A 20961-nucleotide genomic window follows, 5' to 3' on the forward strand; every position below is an offset into this window, starting at 1 on the left:
GCCTGCTGCCATAAAGCTTTTCCATTATATTATGGCTGTTCAGAATTTGCATAAAACTTGGCAGGCGTGGAACTCGTTCTCTATTCCCAGAACCTTGCGTCCCTGTCTGGGCTTTTCTTTTGGGCAGCTTTCACTGCAATTCTGCTTCCAGAAAGTTCAGACAAGACTCCAGAGGGAAACCGAGCAATCCTCCTCTCATCAGAAGGGAAGCAGTAGTATTCCAGTTAGTAAACTCTTGGCGGCTGCACAGCCATATGCCTAGCTCCCTAACTATGCAAAAGGACGGCTCTACAGCTTAAATACCATGGTTAAGTCTTCAATAAATAATTTCAATGACACTAATGGCTTTTGCAAGTAATTGGGCTTCTTTTACTACAGATACCATTTTATTTATTTCTACATAGTATTTATATTATTGAATGATCATGTATATTCATGTACTATTTTCTATATATCACATATTACCTTGCACTGAACTCAGATGTTTCCAGTACATTTTCCCTGTCCAATCCAATGTTATTGTTTTTTGGTTGCATGGGATGCTAGGAGACACTTGTCCAAGGTCACAAGAGATGTATATAAATATATTTATTGCGCTTTGCTGGACAGTGTTCCCAGCATCGGACTGTGGGCAAAGCGTAACAGATACATGTTAGTGGCAATGCAGATGTGAACAGAAATGGTAGAGAGGACCCGCAGGTTAGAGAGCTTACAATTATGTGTAATAGTGCAACGCTGAAGAGCACTGAATGTGGCTAAGACAGTGAGTGGGACAGCAATATGCGGATAGGCTAAAGCTTTCATGGCATACAAAGTAAATTCAGATAGAGGTTATTGAAACTAAGATTAAGTGTATTAAGCATTAGTCCTAATTATTACTTATAATTACATAAATCCAAATAGTCATACAAAATGGAAAATGCAAATGAGAAACACGCACACAAAAAGGAGGCGTTACCATTAGCAGTGGGCATGCCATGATCTAAGGGCCATGTGTACCGCGAATCCTGATCCCATTATAGATACGCCACTGTTTGCGTGTTAGAAAATCATGACCTTTTATATTTCAATATTTATTTTGAAAAATTAATGACCATTTACTATATCTGCATGATAAATATATCCGTAATCTGTGCCTAAAACTAGATGTTATTAATGCAGGTTTGGCGAGTACTGTAAAACTGCTTATGTGATTATAGTGCAAACCTTTTCATAGCATGCCCATTACCAAATTCTCAGCCATGCAATTAAGTGAATGAACTTGGTACGATACACATGGTAAAAGTGGCCAAAACAGCATTGTACTTAGGACCAGTATGTCGCTTCCTCCAATTTCACGTCAGATGATGACCACAAACATACACCAGTAGGGGTTGTAATGGTTTTTTTCCATCCTAACTGAAATTATTACAAACTGGCTTTTATTGAGATTTTAAAATCTCAAACGTTAGCCACAGTGTGGTTGACCACCAGTTTGTTTATAGATATTTATTTGAGCTTTCACATATAGGCCTACTGCCTTTGCTTTTCCCAGCACCTGAATGGTTACAACCAGGTCCTTATTCCTCTCTTCAGCCGGTCATAGCAAGACAAATCTGGAACCACCTGCGTAAAAACCAGCAATCACTTTTACAAAGCATGCTATTCTACCCAGTTTCAGCCAGGGCTCCTTCAGATCAGGTTTATGTGTTGATGACATACTCTTAAAGCTTTTCATTTTCTTGTTGTGGCTGTTTATTAACTTTCATGGAATTCATATTTCCTATGGGCATCTGTATTGTCAATTTGTGCATTATCTGTTTTATATCCAACTGCTTACACCTCTGTAACTCAAACTATTTACTTTCCTGATGTTTATTTTACATATTGGAGTAGAACACACACTCATTGTGTTGCTAGAAAGATTTTGTATCCATACAACTAAAGGGGCTTACACACGGGGCAATGTTGCTGAGGGATCTGAGCAGTGTAGAATGCTCAGCAAGATTGCTCAGGACACAGCACTGCACAGGATTGTGTTAGCGATGTGTGCTGAGCGATCTGTCAGCTCTCACCGTGTGTAGAGGTCTATTGCTATGGCCTCTACACACGGAGCGATGTAGGGGCATTTTCTAAGTGATACAGGGGAAGATTTATTAAGCTTGGTGAAGTGATAAAGTGTCTGGTTTTTATCACCGGCCAATCAGCTCCTAACTTTGAAGTTACAGGCTTGGTTTGAAAAATGACAGGTAGGAGCTGATTGGACGGTGATAAAAAAACAGACACTTTATCACTTCACCAGGCTTGATAGTTCCCCTTACCCCCTAGTTCTAGATCTAGTTAGAAAATGCGCTGAAATCGCGCATTGGGTAGGCCCCTTAACACTGCAGACATGAATTTATCAGTACGCAAACTGTTGCTGAAGTTCCTAAAGACATTCTCCCTTCCATAGTAAAAGCTGAACCTTTAACACAGAAACCTGGAGACCCATTTTGTGCCAGTTGAGTATTTTGGATATTTGGAGAATTTAAAAAGATAATTTTGCTGACCTACACGTACCTGTGTCAGACTGAGAATGTCCTCTAGTAATTGTACTTTTGCAAAATTACACCGTTCCCAGGACCTCATGGAACAAAACTTATAGCTGACACAATCGGGTATATTCATTGCATGTCGAAACTGCCATCTTGCCGAAAAGACAGCAGTTTTTGACATGAATAGATCAGAAGGGGGTTCTCATCTATTCAATGCTAGCTTGTTTTTTTCGGCAGGTCGAAATGTTTATAAAAGGATTGACACAATAGCCGCTAATTATTTATTATTTTATTTTATTAACAGTTTCTTATATAGTGCACACATATTCCGCAGCGCTTTACAGAGAATATTTGAACACTCACATCAGTCCCTGCCCCAGTGGAGCTTACAATCTACATTTCCTACCACATGTACACACACACAGACATTCTAGAGTTAATTTTGTTGGAAGCCAATAACCTATCTGTATATTTTTGGACTGTGGGAGGAAACCAGAGTAAACCCACGCAAGTACGGGGAGAATATACAAACTCCACACAGTTAGAGCCATGGCGGGAATCGAACCCATGACCTCAGCGCTGTGAGGCAGTAATGCTAACCATTACACCATCCGTGCTAATACACCTGCTTTCGACGGAAACACAGCTAAAACCTTTTAGCATAAAAAGATCCCAGCTCCTGATGCCTGCCGCCACTGTGCTCACCTGGTCCCTGCGCTGGCCGGGTGAGCAATAATCAGCGGCCATATGCGGATGTCGGATTTGGCTGCTGATTGATGCTCACCTGGCTGGCTTTAAATAATGGATGCCGGATCCATTCCGGCAAAAGTTTGTCAGAATGGATCCAGCATCAATTGAATATATAGCAATGACTTCTCTACTTATATATTTACTGAAAAGCTCTTGTGGAGGTCATGGTCATTGAATCGTGATAAATAATGGATTTCAGTTTGATAATGGAGACGTTTTAATGCATTGTTGTTGTAGCAGGGCTGTTGAGAAGTTGAACTGCGGTCCTGGTGATTTATTACTAGTTATTTATTTATTACAAGTTATTTATATAGCGCACACATATTCCTCAGCACTTTACAGAGAATATTGGAACATTTACATCAGTCCCTTACCCAATGGAGCTTGCAATCTATATTCCCTACCACACACATTCTAGGGTTCATTTTGTGGGAGCCAATTAACTTACCAGTATATACAGTATTATGGGATGAAACCGGAGTATCCAGAGGAAACCCATGCAAACATGGGGAGAATATACAAACTCTGCACAGTTAGGGCCATGGTGGGAATTGAATCCATGACTTCAGTGCTTTGAGACAGTAATACTAACCATTAAACTGTCCATGCTTTCACTTTGGGCTTCCAAACAGATCTGCATATGGGTAGACTGGCTCCTTCTCCTTGACATCATGTCACACCGCTGTCTATGGGCAGGATGCATTAATGCGAAAATGCAGTGAAAACCCGTTACCAGGGTTTTTACCGCATTTTCCTATTCTCTAACCCTCCTCCTTTGGGGCAAAAGCTGGCGATACCCTGTAGATGGTCATCTGTTATTTTAATTCTGGCCTGTCAGCTCAATTTAAAAAAAAAAGGAAGATGTACAGTATCACAGAAACCGCTGTGCAGTGATAGATATTATTGCAACTTCCTCATAACTTCATACTTCCTGTTTCAGTTTTGTCAGCGAAACCTCTTCAAGCCTATTTGTATTAACAGAATTTAAGAAGTGATATCATTAATCTATTCATTAACCTTTTAAATCGACCTCAGTTTTAATTAATACTGTCAGTTATATATTTTATTTTTAGTTATATTTTACAATACAGTCTGTAAAATAAAATTTGGCAGTGTTAGGAAAGATAATTGAGTGGATTTTATGGCCCCATGGAAGATCCCCCACCCCCCTTCTCTGGCTGCCTATTCTCACAGATGAATCGAAATTCCTCACCTCAGTAATCAAACAATAGTTTCCGCAAATGAGCTCTAGATATCTCCTCATATCTCTTCGTTGACAGAGGTTTAATATCAGAGACAAATATATATTCAGCTTTGCTTATTACCTGTAATACCTTGTAAGGCACCTTTGTTCCTAGCAACATACCTTGTAAGGCACAAGGCATGGACATATAAAAAATTCATATCAGCGAAGGCAACATTCATTAATCACAGAGATATGAGCCAACAGAATGCAAAGCTATAACTCAGGGTTATAAATATAGTCCGTGCAATGTGCTAGAGAACCACGGTCTACATCATCTTTCAATATTCTTTCATTCTTTTGCTGTCAAGTGTTTATGTCTTTCAAAGCTTCAAATTATCATTTATTCAGTGTCCTTTTTTATACTCGTATTTATATAGATAATTACAAACATCCTGATGACATAACATTTTCATACCCCCACTATCCACGTCGGCGTGGATAGTGGCGAGCCCGAAGCGTGGCGAGCGCAGCGCATTACTTTACATGTATTCCGCGACCGCTCGCCATGCTTCGGGCTCGCTGCGCTAGCCACACTATATAAAATCAACTCCACGCCGTCGCGGATAGTGGGGGTATGAAAAGGTCGGGAGGACGCGTAACGCTGCGCTCGCCACGCTTCGGGGTGGCATGGAAACTGGTGGTGACGCAATGGCATAGTAAGCAGCCATCACATCACATGGCATGGGTGCTTATACAATGAAATATCGCATCGCATTTGGTGCCATGCGATCCTATGCGATATTTCATTGTATAAGCACGCCTGTGCACTTAATATAGACATCGCACTATACACGGTACGCGATGCGATGCGATTTTTCCTACACAGAATAGCCCACTAAGCTATTTGCTTAGTGGGCGCCGTGCTAGGAAACAAGTACCTAACCTTTTTTTAAAATGCTGTGTAGTAATCGAATCTTAGACGATTCGCAAAGGAATCTCACCATGTGTACACACCATAAGATTCGATTGCTATCCAATCTTTGCTAAATCGTGCTATTTACATACAATTCATACTATCTACATTCAATCTGCACTATATAGTCATTGGTGCACTGTCTATTTGACTTTTCAATTTCAGCTGAACGGGAGTGCGCATCGGCATCGAATCGGGATAGAAAGCCCACTTACCGCCCCCTATCCCCGGCTACTGCATACATAATTATTGCATATGCTGTAACATATGCGATAATTATGGCAAAGGACAGAGCTTGCGTTAAGAGCTGTCCTTTGCGGTGAGTCAGCGGGTCCCCTTGGGACCCGGCGGCTCCCCCCTCCCTCCCTTAACCGGCACTGTGCTGCTGCTGCGGAGGGGCTGGCTCTACTCCTCCCTGCACCCGGAAGAGGATGATAGTGCAGGGAGGAGGAGGTCACAGGTCTGGGCAGCGCAGCTATGTGTTGCCTGGACACAGGTGAGGGGGAGTCGGTGTGGGGCGGCGGGGGTCAGTGTGGGGTGTCGCGTTAGAAGCCCATAGGCTTCTATGGGGCATCTCCAGATTTTTCTGGCGATAATCCCCGCCACGGTAACCAGCGTCCCAAAATGCAGTAAAAACCCAGATAACAGGGTTTTTACCGCATTTTTAGTTTAGAGAATCTCCCCCTGTGCGCTTTAATTATACATTCTAGATATGTCATACCTCCTAACAATCTTGAAAAGGATGTGCCCTCATCAGAAGGGGGTGTGGCTTCACTGATAAGCTGTGACCAAAATCGCGCACCACGATTGTCAACTATCTGTTTTCACAAGCTGTGACCAAAAGCCATACCCCGTTCTCATTACGTTCAGCCCCCGTTTTGGGGAAAGCCGCCACCACGAGCCAGGCTCCATTCTGAGAGCTGCTGGCAATGCCCCTTGTCCCTATGTGTCCCATGAATAGGTGCTGTGTGCACCAGAATCAGCTTTATTGGCCAGGTATACTTGCGTATACTAGGAATTTGATTTGGATTGCTGTGCAACAGCCAGTTAGGTAACAGTTAAACAGTGACAGTACAGATATACATAACACATACAGGTATACGCTAGATGTACCCTGGGGTTATAGATGCAGGAGGGAACATATATTCACTGAGCCGCACAGTGCCTAGGCAGCCATCAGTGGCACCACTGGTCATTGCAGCAGCCAGGTAGGTAACAATATAAGCAGGGACAGTATAGTTATAACTATATATAGTTATAGTATAGTTTGATCCTCCTATCCTGCCTCCGTTCCCCTCCGTTCCTACTTATCCTATTGTATTTCGTTCGTCCACCCACCTATTTTTAGTATGTTAACTCTTATGAGCAGGGCCCTCCTTCCTCACGTACTCACCCTACCTCATTACCTCACCTGTGCTACTGTCCTGTTCTTCCCTTCCTCTACTTCATCTTCGGTCTCCTTGACTATTTTGACACCTACTTCTGAACTGATGCTGATTTTAGTTCTACCAGCTATACCCCTATTTATACTGTATCTTTCTACACACCCTGTACGTTACCTTGTAATTTGTTCTTTTTTGTTTGCTATGTACGGCGCTGCGGACACTTTGTGGCGCCTTATAAATAAACGTACTACTACTACTACTAGTTATCACATAGGGAACACATACCTGCCGATCTGCACAGTGACTAGTCAGCCATCAGTTGCACCATGAGTCATTGCAGCAGCCAGGCAGGTAACAATATAAGCAGAGACAGTACAGTTATCACATAGGGTACACATACATACGATCTGCACAGCTGCCTAGGCAGCCATCAGCGGTATGCATTAATTGGTAATGGTAAATGTGTAAAGAGAGGCACTATGCCCGTGCATGGCGAGCAAAGCGAGCAATACGTGGATACACATAGACACCAAAACAGTGAAAACTCATGTCGACATTTTGCTTGTGTCGAGGCTTTTCCAGTGTCATCCTATTCACTGTCGACCAATACCGGTTGACCGATTGACTGTCGACCTACAGTAGTTACTGTTACTGTTGACCTAATGAACCACACTCGCAGTTTGGGGGCAATTTCCATCCAGCCCTGCATCAGTCCTTATTAGTGCATGTGCGCCTGGCTCTTCCACCACTTCATTCAGCTCTTCCACTCTGTGCATAATTCATGAACACAACTACAGTACTTTGTGAATCATTTATCCATTTTTCTAGCTTATAATATGGGGAGGCAAATAGGTAAAGTATGCTGCATCTGTGTATGCCAGCTTTGTTTGCTGTAAGGATTAATAATCCTTATGCATAAGGCTGGCTGTGTTCCATTGGCTCTGTAGGTGAAACCTGATAGAACTGTTCTTTCTGTAGCGGTTTCCCTCCGTTTGCAGCCTGGTGGCAATGTAATTGGTCTCAGATGTACTTTGTTATGTGTAATATTATTATAAAATACAACATGATTCGTTATGTCTGTGTAAGAACATCATCACATTATTTTTAGTTACATATTATATTATAATACAAGTTCCTAATCGGTTTGTTTTTCTTTAACAGGATTTAAGTGCCCAGTCTGCTCAAAGTTCATTCCCACAGATGAAATGGATTTGCATCTCGTGATGTGCTTGACAAAGCCAAGAATAACATATAATGGTAAGTATTACCAGTCCTTTGACAATACAGAGTTGTACATTAATGGATGCCTACAGTAGACTGCAAACAAATATTTGACACACCATTTACAAAGCAGTTAAGTGAATTATTATAGTGTAATGGTTGGCAGCACATAATGATGGCAGCCATTTTATGGTCTATCCATTTACCATGACCTTGTGCTTCGTTGCTGAGGCATGAAGCGCAAAGAGTCTAATGATAAAAGGCTTCCTCTATGTATGTTAAGTTCGCCAACAAAATGGGTTATTTTTCTCTGCGTAGGTCAGGCATGACCAAACTGTGGCCCTCCAGCTGTTGTGAAACTATACATCCCAGCATGCCTTATCATTCCCTAATAGTAAAACTGTGGCAAGGCATGATGGGACTTGTAGTTTCACAACAGCTGAAGGGCCATAGTTTGGCCATGCCTGGTGTAGGTGATGGTAGGATTGCAACTTGGGCTGTGCGTGAGTTACTGTACAGCTGGCTTTCAGGTGACCAAGCCCACGTGGTGAAACGCGTTCTGAAGGACTGTAGCAGTTTCCCTTTCTCATGGGGAACTGACAGTCAAGCTCCTGACATCGTTCCAGCATACCCGGTGGGGTGACAGGTATCCTTCTCTCTCTCCCCCCCTCTTCTTTCTCCGTGCACGGCGGGACCCGTCAGCGGCGCATCTCAGCCCTGCACTGTTGTTAACATCAGGGCTGACCTAACACCGCGCTCAGCCGGTTCCTCGTACACGCTCCCCCTTTGCTTTCCCTGCAGTGTGCCGCTCTATCAGTCACATCCCCCCGGCCGCTCGCTGAAGACGGGAGGGCTGTGATTGACATTGGCTTCTCTCACACACACTGCGCTTAGCTGTTTCTCTCCCTCTCCTTACATAGACATAACTTAATCATTTGGCGTCATCCAGCTTTAGGTCAGAATCTCTATTTGCCTATAAAGGCTGCTCTGGCGCATATGCTCCTGTGATTACTCATTGATTATATCAAAACATTTGATTCTCTTTTGATACATAGTAATTTTACCAGCGATACCAGCATAATTTGTTATCAGTCAGCCTAAACAGTTATAATTACCAATCCATCTTACACAGAGGCTGTTTGATATGTACAGGAAGCATTTGTGACCACCTACCGGTCTATTAAAACGCTTGTTACTGTTTGAAATATAGTAAATTGCTTTGTCAATGTGTGACCATCCACCGGTCCAATAAAACGTTTGTTACTGTGGGAATTATATTAATTGCTTTGTCAATGTGTGACCATCCACCGGTCCAATAAAACGTTTGTTACTGTTGGAAATATAGTACGGCAGCCTTTTAGTCTTTGACTACAAATTTGTATTTATTCATCACCTGTTTCATACTCTGTGTTGGAGAGACTTTCTGGTAGCGAATTTCAGTCCTGCAATGCTATTCTATCAGGGCTGACCTAACACTACTCACAGAAGTGTCCTCTTAACACTTATCTACTTTTCTGTCGGTGTGTCTACTTCTTCTCTCACTCTTCGTCCGCTCAAAAAAAATTTTTGATGATGGTGGGCAGCAGAAAGGAGTGATTCTAACACACTGTACTTTCCCCTTTTCCCTTTTTCCCACCTCTATAAGGATACCTGGTGTGCCATATTATCCTGAAAAAGGGCTTTCCAAACCCGCAAATATTCATTGCCCCCAACGGGTACTTTTTGTGATTTACTGCATTTAATTGTATTATATTAACTAATGTCATGACTGTCACTCAAATCACAACTAGTCAATAAGCTGGACTTGTCATCGGTTGTCCTATTGAAGGACACAAACCGGTCATACACCAACAGTGTACGTACTAATTAAAAAACACCACTAACTGCCACTGCTCAGACATAAATTTATTTGACACTCAGTGGCAACAATCCTTTATTGTCTATCAAACTTGTTTATTATAGACAGTTTATTATGTGTAATGAAAAATTCTTTTTTTGAGCCATTATTTTAAATGATTGGAATTTAAAGCTACGTTTTATCTCACTCATTATCTCTTATAACAGAAAAGTGTGCCTCCCACAAGGAATCCTTCCTGTGAACAGCTTCCCACTCTCTAGAGGTTGGCTGTTTCTCCCCCTTCAAAGTATTACTGTACAGCTGCCCAGGATGTAAACCTGAAAAGGGGTGCAGTTAATTATTATTTTAGGCTCATTAGGTTAATTTGGCTTCACATTTCCTTGCAACCCTTACACTAATATTTCTAATTACAACCCGGTGTTCTTTATGCTATTCTTTTCTTACACATTACTTTGCATGCTTCTACAAACCACAGATTTTCTGGCAATGATCATTTGTTTAATTTTGCAGCAGTTGGGGCCTCTTACCTAGCATTTATTAGGTACATTGTATAAAATGATAGGTAGAAGCTGATTGGTTGTTATGGGCAACTTCCTCCACTCTTTAATAGGCTTGATATATCTACCCCGAAAAAAACTGGAGAACATAGAATAACATCATTGAGATGTCATATGATTGTTCAACAGTTGAGAGATAGCCGACATGCATCAGGGTAACATATTATGTGTCCATGTTGACATTCTAGATGTCTACACGGATAATATGTTGGTCACAATAATACGGGATAAGTATGACTTACCTACAACTAAATTACATACAATTACTTGGCAGAGACTGTTATATTAGCAGGGTGTAAATACCTATGGTCAATATGCCAAAACATACATTATATTATACCGACTGTTGAAATGCATACAGTTAATATATCGACATAATCATAATGCCGAACATGTTAAAATACCAACACAGTTATAATGTCGACAGGGACATAGTATTAGTGTACTACATCCCCTCGCACGGCTTATTATGCTTCAGGCACTATTCTGTTCTCCCTCTATGCCCACTGGGATGATAAAAAGTAGTTTTGTTTTTTTTAATATCATGAAAAACTGTATTCGGTATTTGTGTAATTATATTTGGTGTTTTTTTATGTCAGCTGTGTTTCGATCGTCAGTGTTATGTCTATGTCAGTGTATTATCCATCGACATTTGGTTGTGGGGATTCTGTCAATCTGTATTCCTTAACTACATACTGTACAAATAAAATGTCAGAAAACCGTTTGTGGTGGTCTAGTGGAGTCTTAACTTCTCCCGCTGGCAGTGGCATCTCTTTCCAGGTCCTGGTGCTCACTTGTGTTCCAGCAGCCAGGGCTCAGCATTTCCAGTGATCATTTTACACCTAATTCCTACCCCTTCCCTCAGGTGTCTAAACCTACCCCCTCCCCAAAGTCTAACCCTAATCTCCCCCCTGCATTTTGACATTCTGATGATGTCAACATGGGGGTTGTTGACCATCTGACCATCCTAATGTTTAGCAAGCACATTTTGTTTTAGTTGGGCATATTAGATGGAAGATATATTTAAAGTAATGCAATGCTCAGTTTGTCATTTACTAGCAGATCATTTTGGCCCTCCAAAACACATTAGCCCAAATAAATCTTGTGGATTAAATCTGGAATTTGACACAAAAATTGTAATTAAGTAGGATTGCGGGAAGGATTTGTGAACATTAGTTCAGAAATATAAATTGTCAGAGACTCTAGCATTAAATATAATGTGTTTGCATTATGCTGATGTCCGGTATTAATGTGAGGTTTGGCTATGGATACTGTAACACCCTTGTGAGATTTCTGCGTGAGAGGTAGCAGAAAGTGAGACACCTTAATTGCCAGTATTGGAACTTGAAACAGGTCATTTGTATGTATATATATTTATTGTTTAAATTGGTACATATGAACAATTGTACCTGCACTGTAGCCCTTCATTAGATGCATCAGCCATTGCCCAATGTATCATGCTGATATTATGTCATTTTGAGTGCAATCTCCCCATGGACAGTCAGTAAAAGTCCTATAACTTCACGTGTCACCACAGGTCTCACTATCACTAAGGCAGGGTAGTACAAGTATGTGTCATTATTGTGACGTGACATCAGCAGTGTTCTCTGCTGCGATTTCTATACCTTTAGCATACCACTGATTAAGACTCATGCCTTAGAAATATATTCCAGCAGCACAAACCTCATAGTGCATATCTCATTGAAATGGCCCATTCTATTATAATGTAGCACTCATTGTGCGGGAGAGGTGGGCCAGGAATTAAAATATGCCACCCTCACAGATCAGTACCTTGCACCTAGTGAATTCTGAATATTATTTTTGTATTCCGTTCCTTTTTTTTTTTGTAAATAACTATTTTGAAAAGACTGGTTCTGTTATTTTATTTAAAATAATCCATTTTTTTTGCCCTAGATTTCAACCTTTAAAAAGTCTACACCTGATACTTTTGTGTCATACAACAATGAATTGCACAGTATATGAAATTGCTATATAATACATTTAATGCAACATAGGGCTTGGAGAATAGTCTAGATCAGGGGTCTTCAACCCATGGCCCGCGGGCCACTCGTGGCCCGCGAAGCTGATCTCAGTGGCCCCCTGCCTGCCGGCCCACCATGCATAGGATTTTTTTTTTAAGTAAAAGAAAATGCTGCCGAGGGAGGCAGTGTAATGGAGTCCCCTTGGGTGCCGCCTACCCGATTTCTATTGGCTGCAGGCAGGGCAGAGGAGTGGATCCAGCGCGGCTGAGGGAGGAGGAGGCACGTCTGGTCACGAGCTGGGGAGTTGGGACCTGGCGAAGCTGCGGGAGGAGGAGACGCAGCTGGCGGGAGCAGGGGACCCGGCACTGGAACTGCAGGAGGAGGAGGCACAGCTGGCGGTGGGGACCCGGCAAAACTGCAGGAGGAGGCATGGATGGTGGAAGCAGGTGACCCGTCAAAGCTGCAGGAAGAGGAGGTACATCTGGCGGGAGCAGGGGACCTGGCAAAGCTGCAGGCATTACTGGGGGCATTACTGGGAGCATTGTGTGTGAGGGGCACTGCTGGGGCATTGTGTGTGAGGGGCACTGCTGGGGCATTGTGTGTGAGGGGCACTGCTGGGGCATTGTGTGTGAGGGGCACTGCTGGGGCATTGTGTGTGAGGGGCACTGCTGGGGCATCATATGTATAAGCAGGAGTACTGCTGGCATTATGGTCTGTGGCATAATGGGCAGCAGTGTGGGGCATAATGTGCAATGGGCATAATTTTTGTGGATTAATGTGTAATCACGGTGCGGCATAATGAGTAATGGGCATTATGGTGTATGACATAATGTACAACAGGTATTACGGTATGTGGCATAATGTCTAATGGACACTATGGTGTGATGCGCAATGTGTAATGGGCATTACGGATAAACAGTGTATATTGATTTAAGTAGCCTTTCATTGTTTGGGTTTGATCTGTGAGGCATACTATTTCACTGTGTGGGCCTTCATGTTTATATGACATTGTGCAGCCTTCAGTCAACTTAAGAGTGTGAGGACAACGACCATTCCTGCGGTAACCAATGTCTGGTCATGCAGGTTGCAAAAGAGGTGTCAGGTAATTGTTTTCCTGCTAGATCACACTCGTTATAATTAGACCACGCCCCTTATAATTAGGTCACTCCTGTTTTTGGGAGCGCGCCTACGGCGTGTGCAATTTATTCAATATCAAATTATATATGGGGGGGGCACATATTTTACTGTTTGCACTGGAACCCAAATTGGCTGCTGATAACTATTAGGGTGTGTGGGGTTCTGTGCTGAGTATGGGCGGCTGTGCCAACTATCTATGAAGGACTGTGCTGACGTTATAGGGGAGCTGTGATTCTATGGGGCTGTCCGAAATTCCGTAGGCGATTTTAGTGGCCCTCGGGCTTCACTGGATTTTTTTAGGTGGCCCACGCTGTCTTAAAGGTTGAAGACCCCTGGTCTAGATACTTTCCAAATATATGATGTTTCTGTATGGGCATTATATATTCCTAATACTTAAAGTTGATAGTGATACTTTCCTGTAATATATGCTACTATAAAGTATTCATTAGGAAGATAAACAACTCCATGATTGTGTGACACTGGATATATATATAATTTTTTTTTTCAACATTGTAGATTTTTTGGGGATAAATATGTTTTAATCCTCTACCAACTTTGTAGTTTGTGTAGACAGCCAATCTATTTGTTATAGTTGTGGGCTTGTACTCACCTGGATTTAAGGCATGTTAATGCTTTTCTTTATCCGATGCAACTACACTAGACTGGGCTTCGCATCTAGGGGGTTATTCTGATGAATGGCCTCATCCCATGGTCGATTATGCACATGTGCAGTTCCCCTTTGCGAATGGCTTTGGCGACTTGCATAGTCACTGAGCCCTTTGCAAACATCGGGGTGGGGCGGATGGGGACGGGGATCGCTCATGGGAATGCCCAGCAATTTATGGGTGTCCCCATGAAAACGTTTGCAGTTCCCATGGCTTTGCAGGCAGAACGATGTCTGTGACCATCAAATGATTTCTCCTGCAGCGGAGACATGCGAGGGGATTGTATCTTCGTTACACATGTCCTCACAGGTTAACAAGGGAAATCGGCAGTGGTGGGGGGTGGGTATTCAGTGGGGCGGCGTCTGATGCTTGCAGCTTGCTGAGCAAACCAGAATGATCCCCCTAATGCGACCAGTCAGAAAGCCCACTGTGCTCACTGTGCGGCCCACTGTTTTCTTATTCCTGGTTCCCTCCCCTAAGTTGATCAGTGCTGATTGGGTAACCCGGCAGCACCCCCACACCATGACTGCAGACATTAGCAGCTACTGAGAAAATGTAAAAGAGCAGCCCTAGAAATGGCCAGCGACCATGGATGGTTAATGGAGACGGCAAATAGGTTTCCCATCGATGGCAGTGTACCAATGGTTCTCCATCACTGATGGTAGAGAGACCTCGATGGTTGATTTTTCTTTTCCCTTGCTCTCTTTATGTTGTTTATGAATCCTAGCTCCACCCCAATAATCCCCTATCTGGTGATTATAATGAGGATTTTACATTTTATGTACAGAGTTGTTCGAGCATCACGCTGTTTTCGCTTACTTACTAGTTAACCTTTGCCATATTTGTGACATTCCCCTTTAAGTAGGATGACAGCAGCATGACAGTGATACCCCTTTCACACTGCACTTTTAAAACGGTATATTGCCATTTTTTTTCCATTTTAAAATGTTTAAGGCTGCAGTTTGAAAGTGCCAGAGTTGATTTACCGGTTAAAGTTAACTGGTATTTCAACACGTTTAAAAAGCAGAGTCCTACACGTTTCAAAGCCGTTTTTTAGGCAATGTGAATGGCTCTATTTCTATGGCTTGAAACGTGTCCCTTGGGGGTTAAACGGGTTGAATGTGTGAATGGTATTAAATGCTTTTTAAAACGGTTTTCACCTGCAATGTGAAAGGTCTTAAGGTTCAGACCCGTTTTAAAGTCCCATTTAAGAATACAGGGTCAATACCCGTTTCTGCAATGTGAAAGCAGTACAGGTTGAGTATCCCCTATCCGAAATGCTCGGGACCACGAGCATTCCGGATAGGGGAATATTCCGGTTTTTGGAATAAATAGTTTTAGCCATACTTACCTGTCCCCTGATGCTGTCCGGTGGTCCCTCGGCATCCACGCAGTCCCCGGGCGTCACCGGCGCGCGCGCACACTCGCGCAATGCATTCCTGGGACCGCTGGAGACCCTGGAGAAGATGCCGGAGGCCTGCTGTGGACGCCCTGGGACTTGGTAAGTATGAAAAGAGGGTTAGGGGGGGAAAAAAAAAAAAAATTCGAATGATTCCAAAAACCACGGTGTTTGGAATAATTCGGATAAAAGATATACGGATACGGGATACTCAACCTGTATTAGTAACTTCTCTGTTAATTGCTACAACAATGGTTTCATGTATCGATGTTCATCAGAACAGGTAGTGGTTTTGTAAGTGACTTGCATACAGAGAGGAAGTTGTTCATATATTTTTGCCTAAAAACAAAAGTTATTGATGACCATTCCACCAATTTGTTCACAGTTTTAAATCAACCAGTGATTTGCTTTGTCAGAAAATGCACCTTAACTATTCTGTAACATCGTTTTTATTAGTTCATGACAAGTAATGAGCTAATACAGCTTTGAGGTAAATCGTTTTACCTCAGGGCTATCAAACACTTAAGATGTAATACTAGCCAAACATTACTTGTGTTTAACCCCTTGAGTGGTAGGTTTTGCTAGGGCAGGACAAACCTACCAGGGCAGGTTTGTCCTGCCCCAGCAAAACCCACCACAGAAAGCTGGAAGCCCCGCCTCACCTCCGCTCCGGCGTTAGTACGCTGGAGCTTTCCCCCCTGCCTAACCCGCCTGTCACATTCAGCACTGCAGTGACGTCCAGGCTGGGGGATGTTCGCGGTGGCTCGGGAGGACTCAGGTGCCTGAGCGCTCCCGAGTCCCCCCGAGCCTGCCGCAGACGTTACTGTAAAATGAGTGACGGGTCAGGGCAGGTGAGCTCCGGCGCACCGATCGCCGGAGCAAAGGTGACGGGGGGGGGGGGGGACTGGAGGGATTTGGGGAGGGTGGGGGGGCTCCAGAGGTGCTGCGCCAGTGGTGCACACCTGGACACCACTGGCGCACATCTATTCTATATTAGTGGTATGCCCGGAAATTTCCAGGCATACCACTCAAGGGGTTAATGAACTTGCTAAAATGTGTTTTGATTAACATTGAAACAGTGACACAGTGGTTAGCAATACTGCTGCACATCTATATTTGTGTATAGTTTGTATGATCACATATTTGGGTGAGTTTCCTCCCACATTCTGAAAAACTGTTATGTTAATGTTCCTGTGTGCATGTCTCAGTGCTAGATCATAATCTCCATTGAGGTAGGGACGGTAGTGAATGATTACTTCTTCATCTGTAGTGCGATCTGTAATCTATTGGCACTACATAAATAAATGTCCTGCAGTACTTTACAGTGGTGGTGATGTATACAGCATGTTTTAATTTAGAACACTATTATAAACGTGATAATGCACCAGCCAAGCAGCTCCTAACTGACAATGTACAAACCCAGACTGTAACATGACAGGTAGGAGTTGTTTGGCTGGTACTTTATCACTCTTTTTCACCCTCCACTTTATCACTTGTTAAGGCTTAATACATTTGGCCCATTGTCCCTAAAATGCAAGTTGCTTTCTGCAAACGAATACGCTTTTCAGATCTGTTAATGACTGACTCGCTTATTAACTAATACTTATTAGATTAGTCGTCAGGTACATATAAACTCATTTATCTGCTCAAAGAGTCTTTTATATTAAATATATTATATTAAATATATTAAGATATTATTTGGAAAATAGACATTACAGGCATGACACTGCAGTCCTTAGAAATTTTAATACCACTGTAATCAAGTGTCGTTCTGATAATTATTCATCTAACTCACAGGTTCTCAGACTTGGTCCTCAGGACCCCCCCACAGTACATGTTTTCCAGGTCACCTGTGGATTTTTAAAATGTGGCAGTTGGAGATGTACAGTGCTCCTGCCAGGTGACCTGTATGAGGTCCTGAGCAGATGTCTAAAGCCGGGTATGGATCATTTGGTCTACAACAAGTAGGTTGACAAGCATTGGGTTGACATGGGTCTAGGTCGACATGGCTTTAGGTCGACACAAGCAATAGGTTGACATGGGCAAGGTTGACAGTCAAAAGGTCGACATGGGGGTTTTCACTGTTTTTTGACCCGAATGTCGACACAGTCGACATGGACACAGGTTAAGGTGCACCACGTCCCCTTTGCATGGCTGGCTGTGCTCGGCATGCTTCAGGCACGGTGCCTCGCTACACTCGGCACACTATTTTATTCTCCCACCTCTACCTAGTGGATGGTAGGGCATGAAATACCGCCTGTCGGCACATGTCGGCTCAAAAAACAGTAAAAAAAAACATGTCAGCCTTTTGACTGTAGAACCTGTCCATGTCGACCTAATGCTTGTGTCGACCTAGTCCCATGTCAACCCAATGCTTGTCGACCGTCATGTTGTAGACCAAATGACCATATCCCCTAAAGCCGGGTGAAGTGATAAAATGTCTGGTGATTATAACACATCAGCCAATCAGCTCCTAACTGTCTAGTTACAGGCTGGGTTTTAAAAATGACAGCTATGTGCTGATTGGCTGCTGCTTTATCACGGGCCACTTTATCAATTCCCCAGGCTTATTACATCTGACCCCCTGTGCCCATACACTTGTCCAAAGAATCGGGCCGAGAAATCAGCACAAATCGGAGGTGTTTGACGTCCCCTGTCGGGTCCTAAGCGCATGGGGCCGCACATCAGACCCTATGGGGGCGTCAAACACCTCCGATTTGGGCCAGAGGTCGGACCTGCTGCCCGTCCGACTCGGCCCCCCTCCCGGCGGCGGGGGATGCATGCCATTCATGGCATGTGAAAGGACAGCATGCGATGTATTGCATGTGATCCTGTTGCCCGGGAAGGTCCCAGGCGGCTCAGGAGGGGTTGGGTGGCCCATACACTGCTGCAATACATCGCAGTAGTGTATGGGCACCTTACCTCTCGGGGTCAGCAGTCATTGCCACCACTGTCCTTGCGGCTTGAGTTTAGTTCATTGTGGGGCCATTTTTTTTCAAAATGAAACGACAGCATCTGTGGCAGATTGTTAATAATTGCGGCACTGCTGTGATTATTAATCCATATGCCCATATTTGAAAGTTTTAGAAATAAATAGGAAAACTTTTCTCATGGTGTACTGTATATTAAACAGTTAGCAATATTATAGCAATTCATGGTGAAATGAAGCAGAAGTTGATGGGTTAATTATGAAATGGATAAGGCTTGGTGTAGGTAATACAGTAGCTAATTTATTTATTTATTTACAGTTTCTTATATAGAGTAGCAGATTCCGCTAATGAATATTTATTGGCACACCTTGTTAAAAAACATGGATTTGACACTATTTCAGCTTTTCCATGTTTCCTTGATTGTGTCATGGGCTCTGTACATACTGTAGGTTTACACTGAAATGATGCCAGCCCACAAGACATGCTCGTTTGCATTATGCATAGGGCAAGAATTAAAATTCAAACAAGGAGGGCAAAATATTCACATCAAGCTCTGTTAGGAATTCCAAATATCAGGTGGGTTCATGCCGTTGGTACATTTGAATGCTAGATATTTCAATCCCATGATAGGTATTATGATTTGCTTTAAGAAAAAAAATCTATATAATATTATGTGATAATATATATAATTTTTCGTATGAGCTTTGGTTGTGCGGTTTCTTTGTCAATGTGCGGAATGCTGTTAACTCACTAATTAATGCTGATGCATCTAAGACAAGAACCATATACCACCCCTCCTTTTTCACTGTAGTCAGCTAACATTTTTCAGAATCTGCTTGTTTTATCAAAATGCCTAAATGCCAGAGTAGATTACAATTTGCAGAGCTGAATAATGAGAAGTCTATTTAAATGAGTTTGAATAAAGTGATAACAAACATATAATACTCTTCTAAAATTAACTTTTTATTCCAATCACACCATTTTAGTACTGCTATTAATGAACATCGTTTTAGTGACCTATGGGTGACATTAATAGGATGCCATTTTTAATAAGGTTCTGAAATTGCACAAAATCGCATGTTTTCAAAACTCAATTTTTTTAAGAAATTGACAATTTAATGGAATATGTATAGTGGCATGAAAATGTGATGTGATAAAGTGTGAATTTTAATCATGAAAATGTGCGATTTGTTAGACATGTTAATGTTCGGTTTTTGTTTTTTTGTAAAATCCGCGTGGGGTCCACCCTCCTGAGTACAACCAGCCCCGGGCTCAAAAATCGGTCCTGGTTTTAGAAATTCCTTGGGAAAAAAACATAGGGGATCCCCATGATTTCTAAAAACAGCACCAGGCTCAAGGCCCGGTCCTGGTTCCCAAAATATGGGGGACAAAATGAGTAGGGGTCCACCGTATTTTGACAACCAGCACTAGGCCCAAACCGTAAACATACATTCATTACCTACAGATGTCTGAATATACATCTTGGCTATTTATCTCAATTTGGCACAACGTGCAAAACACAGCTTAGCTGCTTTTCCTAGCAAGTAGATGGATTCCTAAATTTTTTTGCAGCAGTAGAATTTGTATACAGTAATAGATTAGAGAAGCAAATTTTTTGAAAAAATCACAAAGCATGACTTTTGCAGAGTCCAAGGTGTGCCGTATTGTGCCATACATGGCACAATAAAACCAAGATGCATGTGGACACATCTGTATGTATTCCCTCGAAGGCCTGCCCTTTTCTCCAAGTAGAGTCCAAACTGGTACCTGTTAAGGGAAATTATGCTCACTACATGCCCTCAGGATAGATTGCTGCCTTCTCCACCTTCCAGTACCCCTCAGAGAGAAGACCGAATGTTTGTTTACATTCCTGGCTCCGCCCGCATGCCAGGGAGGGGGTTGTTAGTCCTGCTCACCAGCCAAAGGTCACTCCTTATTGGCTGGTGGGTGGGACTAACACATATACACACACACGCACACACCCCAGGAGCCACAAATGTAAACAAACATTAAGGCTTCGCTCACAGGGGTACTGGCAGGCGAAGAAGGCAGCGATCTATCCGGGAGGCGTGTGGTGAGTATAATTTGAGTATAATTTCGCTGAACAGGTACCCATTTGGACTCTACTTGGAGAAGAGGACAGGCCTTCAAGGGAATTCATAGGTAATGCATGTGTGAATGTAGTGTGTAATAAAGTTATACTGTTCCTGTGTGAGTGTTTGTGTTTTATTTCACTATTTGTCATGTTGTGGAACTACAAGACCCAGCGTGCCCTTTAATGCCCTGCATGCTGGGACTTGCTGTTCTACATGTCCCTACATGCGGTGCAGGCGTGCATATATATATTGTGACAAAAAAACTGGAGTAGTGTTTGAGGGCAGGTATATTTGTCCCAGGTTCTTGTC

The 20961-nt window shown here is 42.8% G+C and overlaps 1 protein-coding gene across 1 annotated transcript in view; it reads left to right on the top strand.

Moving 5' to 3' along the window:
• ZNRF2 (zinc and ring finger 2) overlaps positions 1-20961 on the top strand; it is a 108069-nt gene that overhangs the window by 69367 nt on the left and 17741 nt on the right. Inside the window, exon 2 of the mRNA XM_083188623.1 lies at positions 7969-8064. Coding sequence (XP_083044749.1) covers positions 7969-8064 — 96 coding nt within the window. The remainder of the gene's footprint in view (positions 1-7968; positions 8065-20961) is intronic.

Source organism: Crinia signifera, chromosome 5 (genome assembly GCF_055691185.1).
Source record: "Crinia signifera chromosome 5, ASM5569118v1, whole genome shotgun sequence".
NCBI classification, from domain to species: domain Eukaryota; kingdom Metazoa; phylum Chordata; class Amphibia; order Anura; family Myobatrachidae; genus Crinia; species Crinia signifera.